This window comes from Lagenorhynchus albirostris, chromosome 2 (genome assembly GCF_949774975.1).
Source record: "Lagenorhynchus albirostris chromosome 2, mLagAlb1.1, whole genome shotgun sequence".
Taxonomy (NCBI): domain Eukaryota; kingdom Metazoa; phylum Chordata; class Mammalia; order Artiodactyla; family Delphinidae; genus Lagenorhynchus; species Lagenorhynchus albirostris.
In genome coordinates, this window is record NC_083096.1 from 42,338,015 (window position 1) to 42,352,679 (window position 14,665).

Consider the following 14,665-nt stretch of genomic DNA (forward strand, 5'->3'; position numbering starts at 1 on the left):
ACAGACCAGGTCTTGCTAAGCTTCAAATTGAAGAATGAATTCGTCAAACACGCCTTCGTGCTGGCATGTCTGGGCGAGGAGAGAGCGTTGGAATCCTAAGACCACAGAGAATGAGTCACATGTTTGACAAGCCCAGCGCTTACCCTCTCATCCATGGGAACTCGGGTGGCATCAACGCGACTTTCTTCCCGCCCCGAGCCCCGAGCAACCGAGAGTCCGTTCAAGGCTGCCAACATCAGTGGCCTCTTCTGTGCCTCCAGGCCTGCCATCTTCTGCTTCTCTAGATTCTTGCGGCAAGAAAAGGCATGTTCTCATTGTTTGTAATACCAGGAGAATGCTGGAATGTGTTTTAATCTCCCCAAATCTGTAACTCCCCAGCCAAGGAATGCAGACAGTCACCATTAGCAGGGCAAATTCAAACAGTCTTCCCATTATTCCCACTGTGCTGGAGGAAGCTGGTTCCTCCAGGCCTCCTGAGCTTTTATTTAAAATAGAGGAATGAACGAACAAACAAACAAGAGCAAAGACTCCACACAAATACACCCTGCCTCGGGGCTCACAAGAAAACAGTGTACACCAGACACTTTAGGAAGATAAGGGCTGAAGGAAGACAGGACAAGGAAAAGAGAAACAGAGATTCATGAATAATCAAACTTAATCACAATGATGGACCTTTTGTACAGATTAAACAGTAAAAACCTTATAAAAACTGTTTGTTGCATTCTTAAGAGGTTGGATACATACATAAATGGACAAAAACCTTCCCAAGTTTCCATTCAGAGGGGCTCAAGCCTTGAGGGTGTTAATCCTGTATTGACTCTCTCTGGTCCCCGGGATATCATCCCCAAAATGAGAGCTGCTGTGGTTCTAGCAAAGTCACTAATACCACAGCCTGGGGCCACCCGAGATGACCTACCCAGCAGCACCCTTCATGCTTCATCCAGAAGACCCACAGGAATGGACACCATGGCTCCCAGGGACCATGGTGGAGCAGCGGTGGATGTGACGGAGCCACGGGAGAACACGGATCTAGGGGCCCAGCAGAGCACTTAGCGGAAGGTTCGGTTGTTGACACCTGGCCCTTGTTTGTGGCTTTGCAACTCCTCTCTATCTCACCTGCACAGACACTGAAACTGGATCAGTCGGGGCTCCTGTTACCTGGTCTACGGCTGTGCTTCCTCACGCCCTCTAAACTGATGGAGGTACCAACAAACCTCCATTTGCTCATTTCAGGCAAGACAACAGGAGCATTTCCCACCAAATAATCTTGTCTTAGAAGACAAAAGCACAGAGAGACTTCATAAAGCATAGAAACAGATGAGTTTTACAGAGTTTATGATTTTGAGCCACACGAAAGGGAAACCAATTTGCAGGTTCCTTTGGTTGCCACAGATGAAGGAGTCATCTTATTCCTGTTTTCTTGTTTCAAACCTTTAGGTATTTCTTTTCTTAGTCTGTCATTTAGAAATCTACTCCCCAGAGAAGTATCTTGATGGAGCCGTGGTGCAGATTATTCTAATTGTGGGTGTAAGGGGACGGCATTACACCCCTACATGCATGCCCTCAATGCCACCTACAGTCAGAATGGAGCCTTGGGAACTATATCCAATATCCTGGGATAAACCATAATGAAAAAGAATATAAACGCATATAAATATATCCGAGACACTTTGCTGTACAGCAGAAATTAAGCACAACATTGTAAATCAACTATACTTCAATAAAGTTAAAAAAAAAAGAATGGAGCCCTGGCCTTTATGAGTGATTCTGTCAGTAAGATGCTTGGTCCAGTGACAGGGCTGACCCATTAGACAAACAAAAGGAGCATCTCAGAGGAAGATTAACTGTGAGAAAGTGAGAAAGGTCCCAAAGGTATAATATTCTTAAGAATGGCCCTGGTTTCTCAACCCCAGACAGATTTTGAAAGTTTTGGATTTAAATGTGGTGGTGTGTGTGTGGGGTGGGGGGGAGGTGTTAGTTTACTTGCTTATTAGTTTGTTTTTGTAAGGGAGAATTTTCCCCCCATTATCTCTTTTAGTTGAGAATGTTTTACTCCTCCGCAAAGTTTTAAGAGAGCAAAGTTTTTTTAAATAAATGGTCCTGAGGTCTTCCCAACAGTCCTTCTGCTTCCTTCCCACCATAAGGTAACCCCAACTGGGCCCCAAAGCCCAAAGAAACCTATTTGTCTTTCTTGGGAAAGGATTACTACTTACCTAATGAAAACTGAAACCCCAGGGATAACCTATTTCTCTTAGCTCCTCCTTACTTATCCTATCATCTTATTACAAGAGATCAAAAATAATTAATTCAAAGATCTGATTTGGCCTTTTCTCTTCCCAGTACCTGATTTGGGGTTAGGTGACTAAAGACAGTGAAATGTCTTCCAGGCAGCAGTAGGAGCCAGGAGAAGCTATCAAGACAACAGGCCTGAACTACATCCATCAAATGGATAAGCACCTCCAGAACTGGAGGGAGAGACTTGCCTGCAGGGCAAATTCTCCCCATAGCTGTCTCCCTCCAGTTCCTATTTGGTTACATTTTCTCATTTTCTTATCCTAGGGCGGCCCTGACAGCCTCCTCTTCTTAGCCATGCCTAACAAGCCAGGCAAAGGCTACCCATGGTGGGGGAGGGACACAGTCATCTGGGATGTGGGGAGGTCATTGGGGTGAGTTTCTTCACAAAGACAATAGAGACCCATCCCAAGCATCAGCGCCAGTGGTGGTCACCACCTTGCCTGGCTCACTGAAGACCCTCCAAGTCCTACTCTGAGGTTGGGACACCAGCCAAGGGCGGCAGCCCTTCAGCTCACAAGTGTGTAGGATTTGGGGAAAAAATCAGAGAAGGGACTTCCCTGGCGGTCCAGTGGTTAAGACTCCGTGCTTCCAATGCATGGGACCAGGATCTTAGCTGCTGGTCGAGGAACTAAGAACCCACATGCTATGAGGCATAGCCAAGAAATAAACCGTTTTTAAAATTAAAAAAAAGAAAGAAGAAGAAGGTACACATTTAAAAAAGAAAAATCAGGGAAAATGACATAGGGCTGGGGTAATGACGTTCCTGAACTAGTTAAGGGGTAAAATTGGCTGTTCGCTCTTACCCAATGGATGGGATGGGAGGACGCGTGGAAACAGTGGAAAAGGCCCCTGCTCCTTTGTGATAATGCCTGAAGCACTATGTAGGGAACCAGTGCCGTGAATCTGGCTACAGGCTTTTGTTTAATACAGGTAACAAGAGAAGAGACGAGAACGAAGACGACCCAAGTGAGGCCAGGGGACCACGTAGGCAGCAGCTGAATGCTTAGACGGATGGGTTCTTGATACCGAGTTGTGTTATAGGGGTGTGAGGCCAAGAAGTGCTGAAAATCCCTTTCTACCAGTGCTTACTTTTCCCAAACTCAGAAAGCTCTCCCCGCAGGCACCCAGCCCCGCATCTCATTCCAGCCTCTCATTCCATCCCCAGGAAAAGACTCCCCCGCAAGGCACCTAGCCCCGCATCTCAGCCCAACCGTCTTATTTCCCACAGGCACAGCACAACTTTCACAATTTCCCTCTAGGTGGAAAAAGTTACGCCTGCACCAACTTCTTAGCAAGACTCCACAGATGGCCAAAACCGTGAGGCTAAGAATGTTCTTAAGGTTTGTCTAAAGTAGGAACGTTGCTATGGACTAGACTCCTAAACCGAGGGACTTGGCTTCCTTAAAACTTTGGCTCTTTACAGGTTGATTCCCTCTGGAGAACTGGGAGACTCTTATAAATGAAGAAAGTCTAATGAACTCCATCAAAGCCCATTTTAAGTTACAACTGCTCTGGAGTTCCTAAAATAAGCCCTGGCTACCTTATAGTTCAGCTGTGGTACATGCAGAGGAGAAGTCAGTCTAGGTTTGAATGGTTACATTAAGAGGATTTTTTAAGGGAGTGAATACTTCCAGGACAAGTGTGGCGTGTGTATAAATATGCATGTGTGAATTCTTGATAGAATAAGAATGGTTAATGGAAGCTCAATGGTAAACTTTTGGGTTTATTGTTATTCTCTTGGATTTGTGTTAAACATCTCTCGAAAGAAGATTTGAACATAAAGCTGGATACATCATGGACAATATTGATGAACGATCCTGACATCTAGATCTACACAGAAAGCTGTGCTCTGAAGGGACCAAAGTACCAGGAGATGGAGGAAGGTGAGCTCCTGGCAGCTCATGCAATGGGAAGTCTGACCCTGAATAAACAGCAAATGCTGGCCCAGACACCAATCTCAACACCACCAACCTGTAAGATCCTGACTCTCTCACAGCACTTTGCACCAAGCACACCTATGAGAAGCCATGAATGAGAATGGAAGGTTTATGTGAAAACAAAGTTCTGTGAAATGAAACACTACCTGTTTATGTGCCAAGTGATTTTTAAATCCCTACCACATTCCCTGAATAAGGCTTGCGCTTTCTTCAGTGCCCAGAGGATGTATGTCTAAATCATGGAAAAGGAGCAGAGGGGGCCGCGGGCGAGGGTGGAAATCAGCCCATTTAACTGTCCCTCAAAAGATGCCCTGGGAGAGGAAGCCACTTACCCGGATCATCATCTCTCTTTCTATAATGCTGTCCTCCAGGGAGAACATTTCAGACACAGGTCTCTCCTTCACAGGCTCCTTCTTGACCCGCTCCTTCACACTTGTCAGGTCGGGCTCTGAGATGGATGGACCAAGAGAGGACCCGTTGATGGCCATCTGGTCAGCCCGGGAGATACTGATGGCCTTGGCTGGCCCCTGCCTCAGGACCCTGGCCCTGGCGATGGCGGGAGCAAGGCACACCTGGTCTTGCCCCAGCGCCCCGTTGCTCACACTTTTCCTGGGTCCGGGGTACTCGGGTGGGGGCTTGTTTGGAATGCGGGCTAAGGCGGCCTGTAGCTGGGCGCTGTACTCCATCTTCTCGCGGAGCACGGGGATCTGGGGCACCGGTTCCGGAGCCTCCTCTTCTTCCTCCTCGCTCTCGCTGCTGTGGATCAGCATCGTGGCATCCGAGAAAGTCTTCCTGTGGTGATACTCGGGAAGCTGGGGGACCTCGTGGCTCCCCGGCACCTCCTCGGGTGGCCCCGGCTCTCGCAGAGTGTTGCGGCGGGCCATGGGGATGTTTAGCGACTTCAAGGTCATGGCTTCCATGCCCCGCACCATGCTGCTCATCACCTCCAGGCTGTGGCGCTTGTGCACCGTGCCGTGGTGCTTGGTGGCCGTGAGGGGCTCGCTCACCTCCTGGAGAGACTGATGCACCACCGGGGAGCTGTCCTCCTGGAAGGTCTTCACGGACAGCTGCACTTTGCGAGTCACCAAGTCGGGGCTACTGCCGCTGACGTACTTGTGGCGGTGGCTGGCGAGGTCCGGGGTGCTGGTGGCGGGGCGGGGCCGTGGGTAGGGGGGTGGTGGCCGGAAGAGATAGTTTTTGAGCATGTGGGCCGTGTTGTAGTTATAGGTGCCCTGGAGCTGCATGTTGGCCAACTCCGGGGTGCTCACCGTATGTGAGATGGCGCTTGCCCCAGGCTTGCTTGGCACCGTGGTATTCTTCGGGTTGATCTGGTCCGATGGACTGACCAGTTTGTTACCGTAGCCCCCCTGGGGCCCATAAGGGACAGTGTAGGGGTGCCTCTCCCGCATCTCGGGCTGGCTGTACACCAGATCCTCTGGCTGGTTGTAGGCGTGGGTGTTGATGATGTTGAGGTTTCGCAGGGACTGGCTCTGGCTGTCCGTGTGCACGACCCCCCTCTTCATCTGCCGCATGACTGTCTCATAATCGGGGGTCGGCCGGTAGGATGGCACGATGATGGCGCTGTGCCGGTGGCTCGGGATGTAGTCAGCCCGCATGATGTCACTCCCAGGGATGCTGAGGTTGGAGGACACGGGAGAAGCCTGGATGAAGCTTTGGGAGCAACTGAGGGAGTTGACGCTGTGAATGCTACACACACTGCCATTGGTGACGGTGCCATTTATATAACTTAAGTCCAGGCTGTTGTGCGAGTTGCAATACAAGGCTTCTTCATTCCCATGGAAGATGCTGTCTGCAAGAAGTCACACAGAGGCACGTGAACGTCCACACCATCCTGCTTCAATCAAGTTCATCCTCACACTTACAGACGTCATAAAAAGGGAAATCCCGTGGTCTCCACCCACATACTCCATGGAAAAACTGGTAATTTCTTGGGCAAGATGCCAACATATGGAAGGAACATTTTAAAGCACACTAAAAAGAAAAAGTGAATCTAAACAAAGAAAGCTATGCACATACGGAACCGTTATCACCTGGGTTAAGTTCTCGATGTGGCCACGAGCTTTTAAATCAGGCACCAACAACGGCCCTCACGTTGGGAGACCTGCCCTCTTGTTCACAGCTCAGCGACAGAACTGGGTGTTTGGGTCAGGAAGTCAAGAACTTTAATAGGGCAATAGATTTGAAATTACTGAGTCCTGGGAGCTGATCTTCCTGACTGCAGTGGGAAAACTCCCTGTATCTGAGGGACTGCCGCGCATCCGTCAAGGCACGAGGCCAATAACACAGTCAGGATGTCGGCAGCGTGGCTGCTTCATTCTGACCGGCAACCAACGGAGGGCACAATAAGAATCAGGAGGTTTTTTTAGCCACTGCCTAAAACCCGCCTCTACAGTTGGCTTCATCACTGAGGTCAGTTTCCCATGAAAATTAATCATACTTTAAAGAGGTACCTAAAGAGATGAAAAGCAGATTTCTAAAGTAAGGCCCATTCTGGGGGTCCAGTGTTCCTTTAACACACACATACACAGACACCCCTAGGCAGGCAACCTCTTGCCAACACACTTTTCTGTGGGCAAAGTATATTCATTTTTTACACTGTAGATTTAAGCATGAGCGGAGTAGAAGAAAGCAAAGGCAGAAAAGATTAAAAAACAGAAAAGGTGACTGAAAACACTTGGCTGCCTGAAGAGGAGGGGTGGGAACATAGACCAGATGAGATGATACAGGCGAGAAAAACTAGGAGAACGTGTTGCATTTATCCGCCTTAATGGGGTTTGGTGCCCTCCCATAGAAGCAGGGTAACTCTGCTAGTCTGCGTATAAAAAGTTGTGTTTTATTAAATTACATCATCTTGATTATCTTAGTCTCCATGCTCACATTTAGACAGTGCAGAAAGATTCAAAGCAGCTAGCATATGATAACCCAGAAACAAATTATCCAATTACCATACTGTCAACATCCAATGTTTAATCCCATTCCTTTTTGGAGATACAGTTAGTGTAATGATTACAGAGCCTGGCTCAAGAGTCAGGACACCAATCTTCATATCCAAGCTTCCCAGTACCCTTTCTGTACCCCAGTTTCTGTATCTGTCAAATGGAAATAATAACAGTACATATCTCCTAGGTTTATTTTGAGGATTAAATGAGACAATACAGTGCAAGTGCTCAGAACAAGTGCTTAAGGAGAGGAATTGCTCTATAAATGCTCATTCTCAGAATAATTATTATTGGAATGGGTTTTTTTACACACTTTGCATGGGAGTGTTTAGGGAGAAAAAGAGGAATAAAACAGTTTAATAAGTGCACTGAGAAAGGGGCCAGTGGGAGAGATCGGAAAGGAGACTTAAAATGAGGGGCTGAGGGCTTCCCTGGTGGCGCAGTTGTTGAGGGTCCGCCTGCCGATGCAGGGGACAAGGGTTCGTGCCCCGGTCCGGGAAGATCCCACATGCCGTGGAGCGGCTGGGCCCGTGGGCCATGGCCGCTGAGCCTGTGCTCCGCAACGGGAGAGGCCACAACAGTGAGAGGCCCGCGTACCGCAAAAAAAAAAAAAAAATGAGGGGGTGAGATTTTATGTGTATTTCTTTCAATTATTCTGATGCCTGTGTTCTCTGTCACCTTGAAAACCTGCTTGACTGTTACAAGCTCTCTGACACTGACAAGGAGGGTGAAGAGTATTCTGTGGGGCTTAGCCATCACTCTCCTCTCTGTCCCACTTACAAGAAAGAAGAGGAGAAAGGAACTTGCTCACTGCCTTCCCCCAAGTCCCTCTGGAGCCAATTCTGGGGAGATTTTCCTCTCAGGAGTAAATGATATTCTATGCCTTTCACAAATCCAAGCTGTTGCCCGCTGCCATTCAGACAATGACAAAGTTAAAATGAAAGCATCACGGTCACCCCCCAAAAGAAGTCTCAGTACCCATCACCAGTGCTCAACTTTGCGTCTTAAGAAGGGACAGCGGCCAGCCAGTTACCTTGAGAAGTGTGTGTTTCCGAGTAGTGTTCGCCACACTGGACATGCATGGGAGGCAAGATGTACGGTTGTTGCCGGGGCTGAAACAGAGAACACAGCACAGGTGGGAGGCCTTGGCGCAAACGGCCGTAACACTCACGAGCACCAGCGCGAGCACACGATGGTCCCCATCGTTCACCACGCCTGCAGGAAGGCACGCTGCAGATGCTCTGCTCTCCACACTCAACCCAACCCTGCCCTAAGCATCTGCACCTCCGTCTCGTCACCAAGCTTAGGACTGGAGAAACAAGAAGCGGGGAATGGGGAGGCTGGTTCAAGGAGAGAAAGAGGCTGTAATCAACATGAAGGTACCTATTTATAACGTATTTTCTAACACACCTGCAAGGCTCCCAACGCCTTTTTTAAAGGAATAACTCAGAAGATGTACTTTATTATGTTCCACCTAAAACATAATGAGAGTAAGGCGGAAGCCTGTTTCCTTCTATTCAAAATTGGGTCCCTCCTGAAGCTACAAGTTCGTACCCATCAGCACAGTTGTACCTATGACCCTAGTTCACAGTGCCGCGTCAGCCTCAAATAGGGACAGGGGAGTGTTAAGATGGGCCCACTTGCAAATTTATATAAAATCTGAAATGTGATCCCTAACAATGAGCGTGCAGTTCCCAGCACCACTTATGGACCCTCCCATTGCAGAGGATCCAGTTCAACCATCTAGCCCTTCAGTGAGGACTCCTTGCCATAAGACTCTTAAAGATGGACATTTAGACTCAACCTGAATAACTCCGTGCTGCAGAGGAGGGTGAAACTTTTAGAGAAAACACCAAAATGCTTAGAGGGCTTCACTAACTGGGGAGCTGAGAAAGGAAATATGATGAATGGCTAATATGGTCTAGAGCAAGTCATTTAACCTCAGTAGGTCTCAGCTTCCTGTCACTCAAATCAGTCTCCTCCCTCCAACATGATCCATTTTATTCACATATTAGGGTTCCAGGTAAAAATGTGTTTGAAGGAAGAGTTTTGACATTAAAAAATAAACTTTAAGCTTATAAACCACCAAACAGGATGATCTCTTATATTTCTATTTGATTATTTTAAAATTAATCTTATAGATATTAGTTTAAATGTTACTGCTTTGGGACAGAGCTGAGATCAAGTCAAAAAAAAAAAAAACCCCACAAAGCCAGCAGGGGTCACACTTTCTCAGTATTCCTCAACAGAAGAAGAACACTCTACGCAGAGTCCGAGGCTGGGCAAATAACTCATCTACTATTTCCTTTGCTACAAATAATGTTTAAGCATCAAAGGGGCAAATAAAGAAGGCAATGAAGACAAGAAATCCAAAAATTAAAGAGAATCAGGGTAGAGGAAGTAAAGAATTGAAATTAATCTAAGAAAGTAGTTCAGGGTATCAGCTCTTCTAAATATTCCCAAATCTCTCTTGGCTGGTTTTTGAGTAGCAATTTAAAAATATTTTTCCTCTTTTTGATAATACGTAATTCAACTCAATTTTTCCATGATTGGACAGCCAGTTTTTAGGTTTAAAAAAACAAAACAGAACAAAACAAAACAGTAGGGAGGGATTCATACAAGGGAACAGAAATATACAGCACGGCAAAGTTGGCTCACCTCTGCCTTCTCTCACTCTTATTTAAAAAAAAAAAAAGAAAAATCCTATACGTAGGTGACCGTTTACGAACTGGCATAAGTCTGTAAGCAATACAAGTGAGAAACAGTAATAGCTAATCCTCCAAACACCATTTCAGGATCATTTATTGTCTCTTTATATATTTCAATATATTATTGTTTCTTTCCAGATCTGCTAACACAAAAACAAATTAGATGCCACAATATAGGAGCTAGAAGGGCAAGAGAAAAACAACAATTAGAAGCCCTTGTTATCAGCCAGGAAGCCCAAAGGAGACAATGTTCTCTGGTTTTACTCTCACTCATCCCAAGGAGCTCTTGCTGAAATGGTTTAATCCTAAGGGGCAGAGGAAAGGGAGAAGCCAGGAATCTGGCTTCCTGTAGATTATCTTCATCCAAACAAAACAGGAAAGCCTCTGTATCTTCTCTAGATAATTAGGATGAGATCAAATCACAAGATAGCCCTAAAACACTCTGCTTCCCCTGGTGTTTCATGGACACAAGTGAACATTTATGTCACTAGTAAAGACATGTGGACTCTGAGGAAGGGAAAAGGAAAATCATATCAACAAAGGAGAAGAATAAGGAAACCAGTGCCATGAACAAATCTATTGATACTTCAGGGCAGAAGCCCAAAGCAGCCGTCTACACCTCCAAGGCAAAGACCTCTTGTGAGATGTTGCCCATTAACACAGAGATTAATCATATTCACGTGGGTTTGCAGGAATTATCAATATTATGTGATATGATGACCAAACTCTAGAATTCTAAGAGTTCATGTCAATGCATTTTCCAGAAGAAAAAAAAAAATTCCTAAAACAGTTCCTTTTAAAAGACAAGTGAAAGATGTGCTATAGGATATATATTGCGTACAAAGAAAAATTCCATTTTATTCTCCCATCAACTCAAAGGAACTGTTCAACCTACACACATTTAAAGGTCACATGTTTATTCTGATTTTGTGTAAAATAAATCATAATCTAAAATAAAAGAATTATGACGTAAAACAAGTAGACATTTTAAAGGAAACTAACTCTCCCACGTCTTGCTATGATATCCTCAATTCTCAAAATAAAACACAGTCTAAGACAGAACACATGCAATGAAATGAATTGTTTTCCCTTATTCACATGATTAGTAGAGCAGTTTTTTTAAAAAGGCTAATGGTAGGTAGAAAAGTGGATCAACTCAAATTCTGTTGGCCTTAAAATCAGAAAATTAATTTTAATTTTCTTCCCCACTGAATACTCTACCTAAGACCATCAACTAGACTCCTTCAACTTTTGCTCATTTAAAGTAGACATTTTCTGACTAGTTTATTAAACTCTGTCTATGGCAGTGAATATAAAAGAATTTGTGGAGATTATAACTGAAGACACGTCTATATGCAAAAATCAGAAATAGTGGATAAAGATAGATAAAGCAAGTGGAAAAAAACACACAGTAGGTTGCGTGCTCAAGGAACATGGTCTCATCGGCCCAGACTAAAATTCATGGGGGTGAACACTGAGTCACACTTAGAAAAGTGACGGACATGGGTGGGCACAAGAGGGACAAAATGGGTGTGCATCTCACCTGCATAGCAGACTGATGCCCTGCTGTGTTCTCACCATATCTCACCTGGTCATGAGGTCATGACCTAGTCATGATGCCCTAGTCATCCCTCTCCTCAAGTTAACAACAAAGGGACACTCACACCCCGACAGTCAGAGGACTTGATAACTGAAGATTTCATACATACCAGGGAGGACCGGCTCCAGGTGGGCTGGCGTCTGATAGGGGGTGGAGAATTTGATTGTCTACGTGAAAAGTTGAAAAAAATAAGGATGGTTATTATTATTATTTACCATGTACAAGAAGACCAGATAGACAAGAGAGGGAGAAGAGGGGAAAGGAGAAAAGATGAGTTAAGAATTACAGCAAAACATAAACATTTTCTATTTCTGGGTGCTGAAGCTAAGAACAATTTCGATTTCTTTTTTGTCCTTTTTTTATTTTCAAAATGTTTGGAACATATGATACTTTTATAATATGTTTTACAAAGTAATATTAGAAGAACGAGGCTTATTTCTAAAGACAAATTATAAGGGAAATAAAAATCAACAACCGTCTTTTAGAGGTTAGAGAGTGGAGACCTCTGGAGAAGGATGCTGTTCAGATGAGGCTGATTTCCTAAAACTCCAGAGGGCTATCCCAAGTCCTCATGTAGCCCATGCTGAGGCTCTGAAACTATCAATATATACAGAATTTACTCTCTATGTGGGGTAGGGGGTACGCTTTTTAGAGAGTCCCAGTTTTCATCAGATAAGCGGTTAGGAACCTCCCATACATGCTTGTGAAGAAGAAAGGAATGATTATTACAGAAGTAGAAAGGAAAACAGAATTTCCTTAATTTTCAGTCTAATATGTGATGCTCACTCATATATGTGATGCTCACTCGTGTAAGAAGAAAAGGCCACAAAAGAATTACAAATACTCAGAACATTTTATGTTAAAGCCACTTGCTAAGCAATGATCAAACCAGAAGACTACACTTCTCAAAATAGTTTTGTTTTTAAATTCACCCTACAGAAGTCAACTATAGAATTCTTGTTAATGTCAAAGACACCCCAACAAATCAAAGGCAACAGCAGAGAACCGCAAAGATGTGACCTATAGGGAATCTGTTCAAAAGAATGGTGTGTGTGTCTATGCGCGCATGCGTGTGTATGCATGTGTGTACCCATAACAGATATGGTGGCTTAAATTGCTGCTCTCTAATTAGTGCTCTTCTGATTTACATTTGCAAACTTTGCTGGCAGACCTAATACTATATAGTCATCTCTTGGTATCCAAGGAGGATTGGTTCCAGGACCCACCTCGGATACCAAAATCCATGTATGCTCAAGTGCCTTATATCATCTGGCATAGCATTTGCATATAACCCATGCACATCCTCCCACATACTTCAGATCATCTCTAGATTACTTATAATACAATGTAAAGAGCTGCCAGTTCATAGTGACTTCAAGTTTTGCTTTTTGGAACTTTCTGGAATATATTTTGATCCACGGTTGGTTGAATTTGCGGATAGGAAACCCACAGATACAGAGGACCAACTGTACTATCAAATATACTTTCAGACTCTGACAGTGGCCAATGGCAAAGACTGGTTTGAAAGAACCTCCATCACGTAGAGAAAAAAGTCTGTCCGGACCTGATGCTCCAGTTCTAAAGCAGCACCTTCTTCAGCAGGAACTGCTCTAGGACAGTATTTTCACACTCTTGCATGTGTCCACTGGGGAAGTGGGAAAGCAGTTCTTCTCCTGCATTTACATCCCGAAGTTCTTTGAAACAAAATTAAGCACCTTGGACGCCCCAACTGCTGATGTACTCTGCTGAGGAACGTCTTTTGAAGGCAACCAGAGGAAAGGCTATGATAGTGTGAGCCCGGCACGCTATATCCAAGGTCAGGTCACAGTTAAGTTCCCTCATCAGACTCCCTTTATCATCTTTATTTCCAAATTAAACTGAAAAACACACACATGGATTTGTGACATCTATTAGCGTCTTCCAAGTCTTCCTCTAATTACCCTGGCCTCTCATTTACAGGCGGGTGACGTGACCCAGAAGCACACGCAGGGTTAGCCAACTGTGTGAGCAACACAGGGCTGAGGATGACAGCAGCTTCTTCTCTTTCAAGTTGGCTCGTCACTCTGCTACCTGCTTCTGAACACACTCCACATCTGACACGAAGGGGCGCCCCGGCAAATTGGGAACCACTCGGTTCCTCCAAACTCATGGCAGAGGTTGGAAAGGCACTGATGTCGGCCAATCCGTTCAGGAAGTCAAGCATTCACAGTCAATTTGCAAATCATTTTCTCCCTAGGCATATAGACTACACAAGACAGTCTTCATCATTAAAGCTCTTTCCCTCCCGCCCGGCTTTACCTTGCCCCTTTAGCTTCTACAAGGAATGAGGAAAAGCAGTCAGTATAAAAAGCGATCTACACCATCCCTAAAGCACAAGAATTGAAGCTGATCCCGGGAGAGGGTGGACAAAATGTTTACTTACTCAGTGCAGATTTTGTTTTGTTTGTAAAACTTGTGCCGTGTAGCAAACAATCGAGATATATACTTGGCGTTTTCGATATCATCCTTGGAGAAGAAGAAACAGGGGAAAAATAAACATTTGTTTGATTGTATTGGGCTGGCCAAACAGTTCGTTCGGGTTGGGCCATCCAAACCCGAAGGAACTTTTTGGCCAATCCAAATATATGCATTTCACTAGGATTCCTCTGAGCAGGGGCACGTCCCTTCCTCCCTTCATGTCAAGCACAAAATAACCCCCTGAGCCAGAAACCAGTGTGCTGAAATTCAGTGGCGGACATGTCTATGAAGCCCACCCAAGGATGGCAGACAAATACTGTCTGCTAAAGACGCTGGGGTTACAGTGATGATCTGACGTGTCTTTACATAATGCTAAACCAAGTGCTTTGAAAATCAGTAAATAAATCAAGGCAGAGCGTAGCATGAACGCCAAGCATCATCAAATGGGAGGCAGGGAGGTGCAGGGAGTGCCTTGGCTCTCAAGTAGGCACTCAACAGAAAGGCAATCACCCAGTTTGCTTCAGATCAGGCTTGGATTATGATGGCAAAGAAAATCCCAACCAGCCAGTAAAAGAAAATACCACGCAATATCATCAGGGGTGACTAGTCCAGGGCATGCCCGACAATGTGATCCACCACATATAAGGCTGGTGGAGGAACCCAAACCCTAGAGTCAAAACTCAGCTTGAAACCCCAGCATTGTGAGCA

The 14,665-nt window shown here is 45.2% G+C and overlaps 1 protein-coding gene across 3 annotated transcripts in view; it reads right to left on the minus strand.

Moving 5' to 3' along the window:
* Positions 1–14,665, minus strand: part of PTPN14 (protein tyrosine phosphatase non-receptor type 14) — a 168,994-nt gene that overhangs the window by 17,311 nt on the left and 137,018 nt on the right. For all 3 annotated transcript variants that reach the window (XM_060131380.1, XM_060131371.1, XM_060131390.1), the window contains 5 exons: positions 13,923–14,005; positions 11,610–11,667; positions 8,226–8,304; positions 4,565–6,042; positions 144–287 (listed from right to left, as the gene is read on the minus strand). In XM_060131380.1, coding sequence (XP_059987363.1) covers positions 144–287; positions 4,565–6,042; positions 8,226–8,304; positions 11,610–11,667; positions 13,923–14,005 — 1,842 coding nt within the window. The remainder of the gene's footprint in view (positions 1–143; positions 288–4,564; positions 6,043–8,225; positions 8,305–11,609; positions 11,668–13,922; positions 14,006–14,665) is intronic.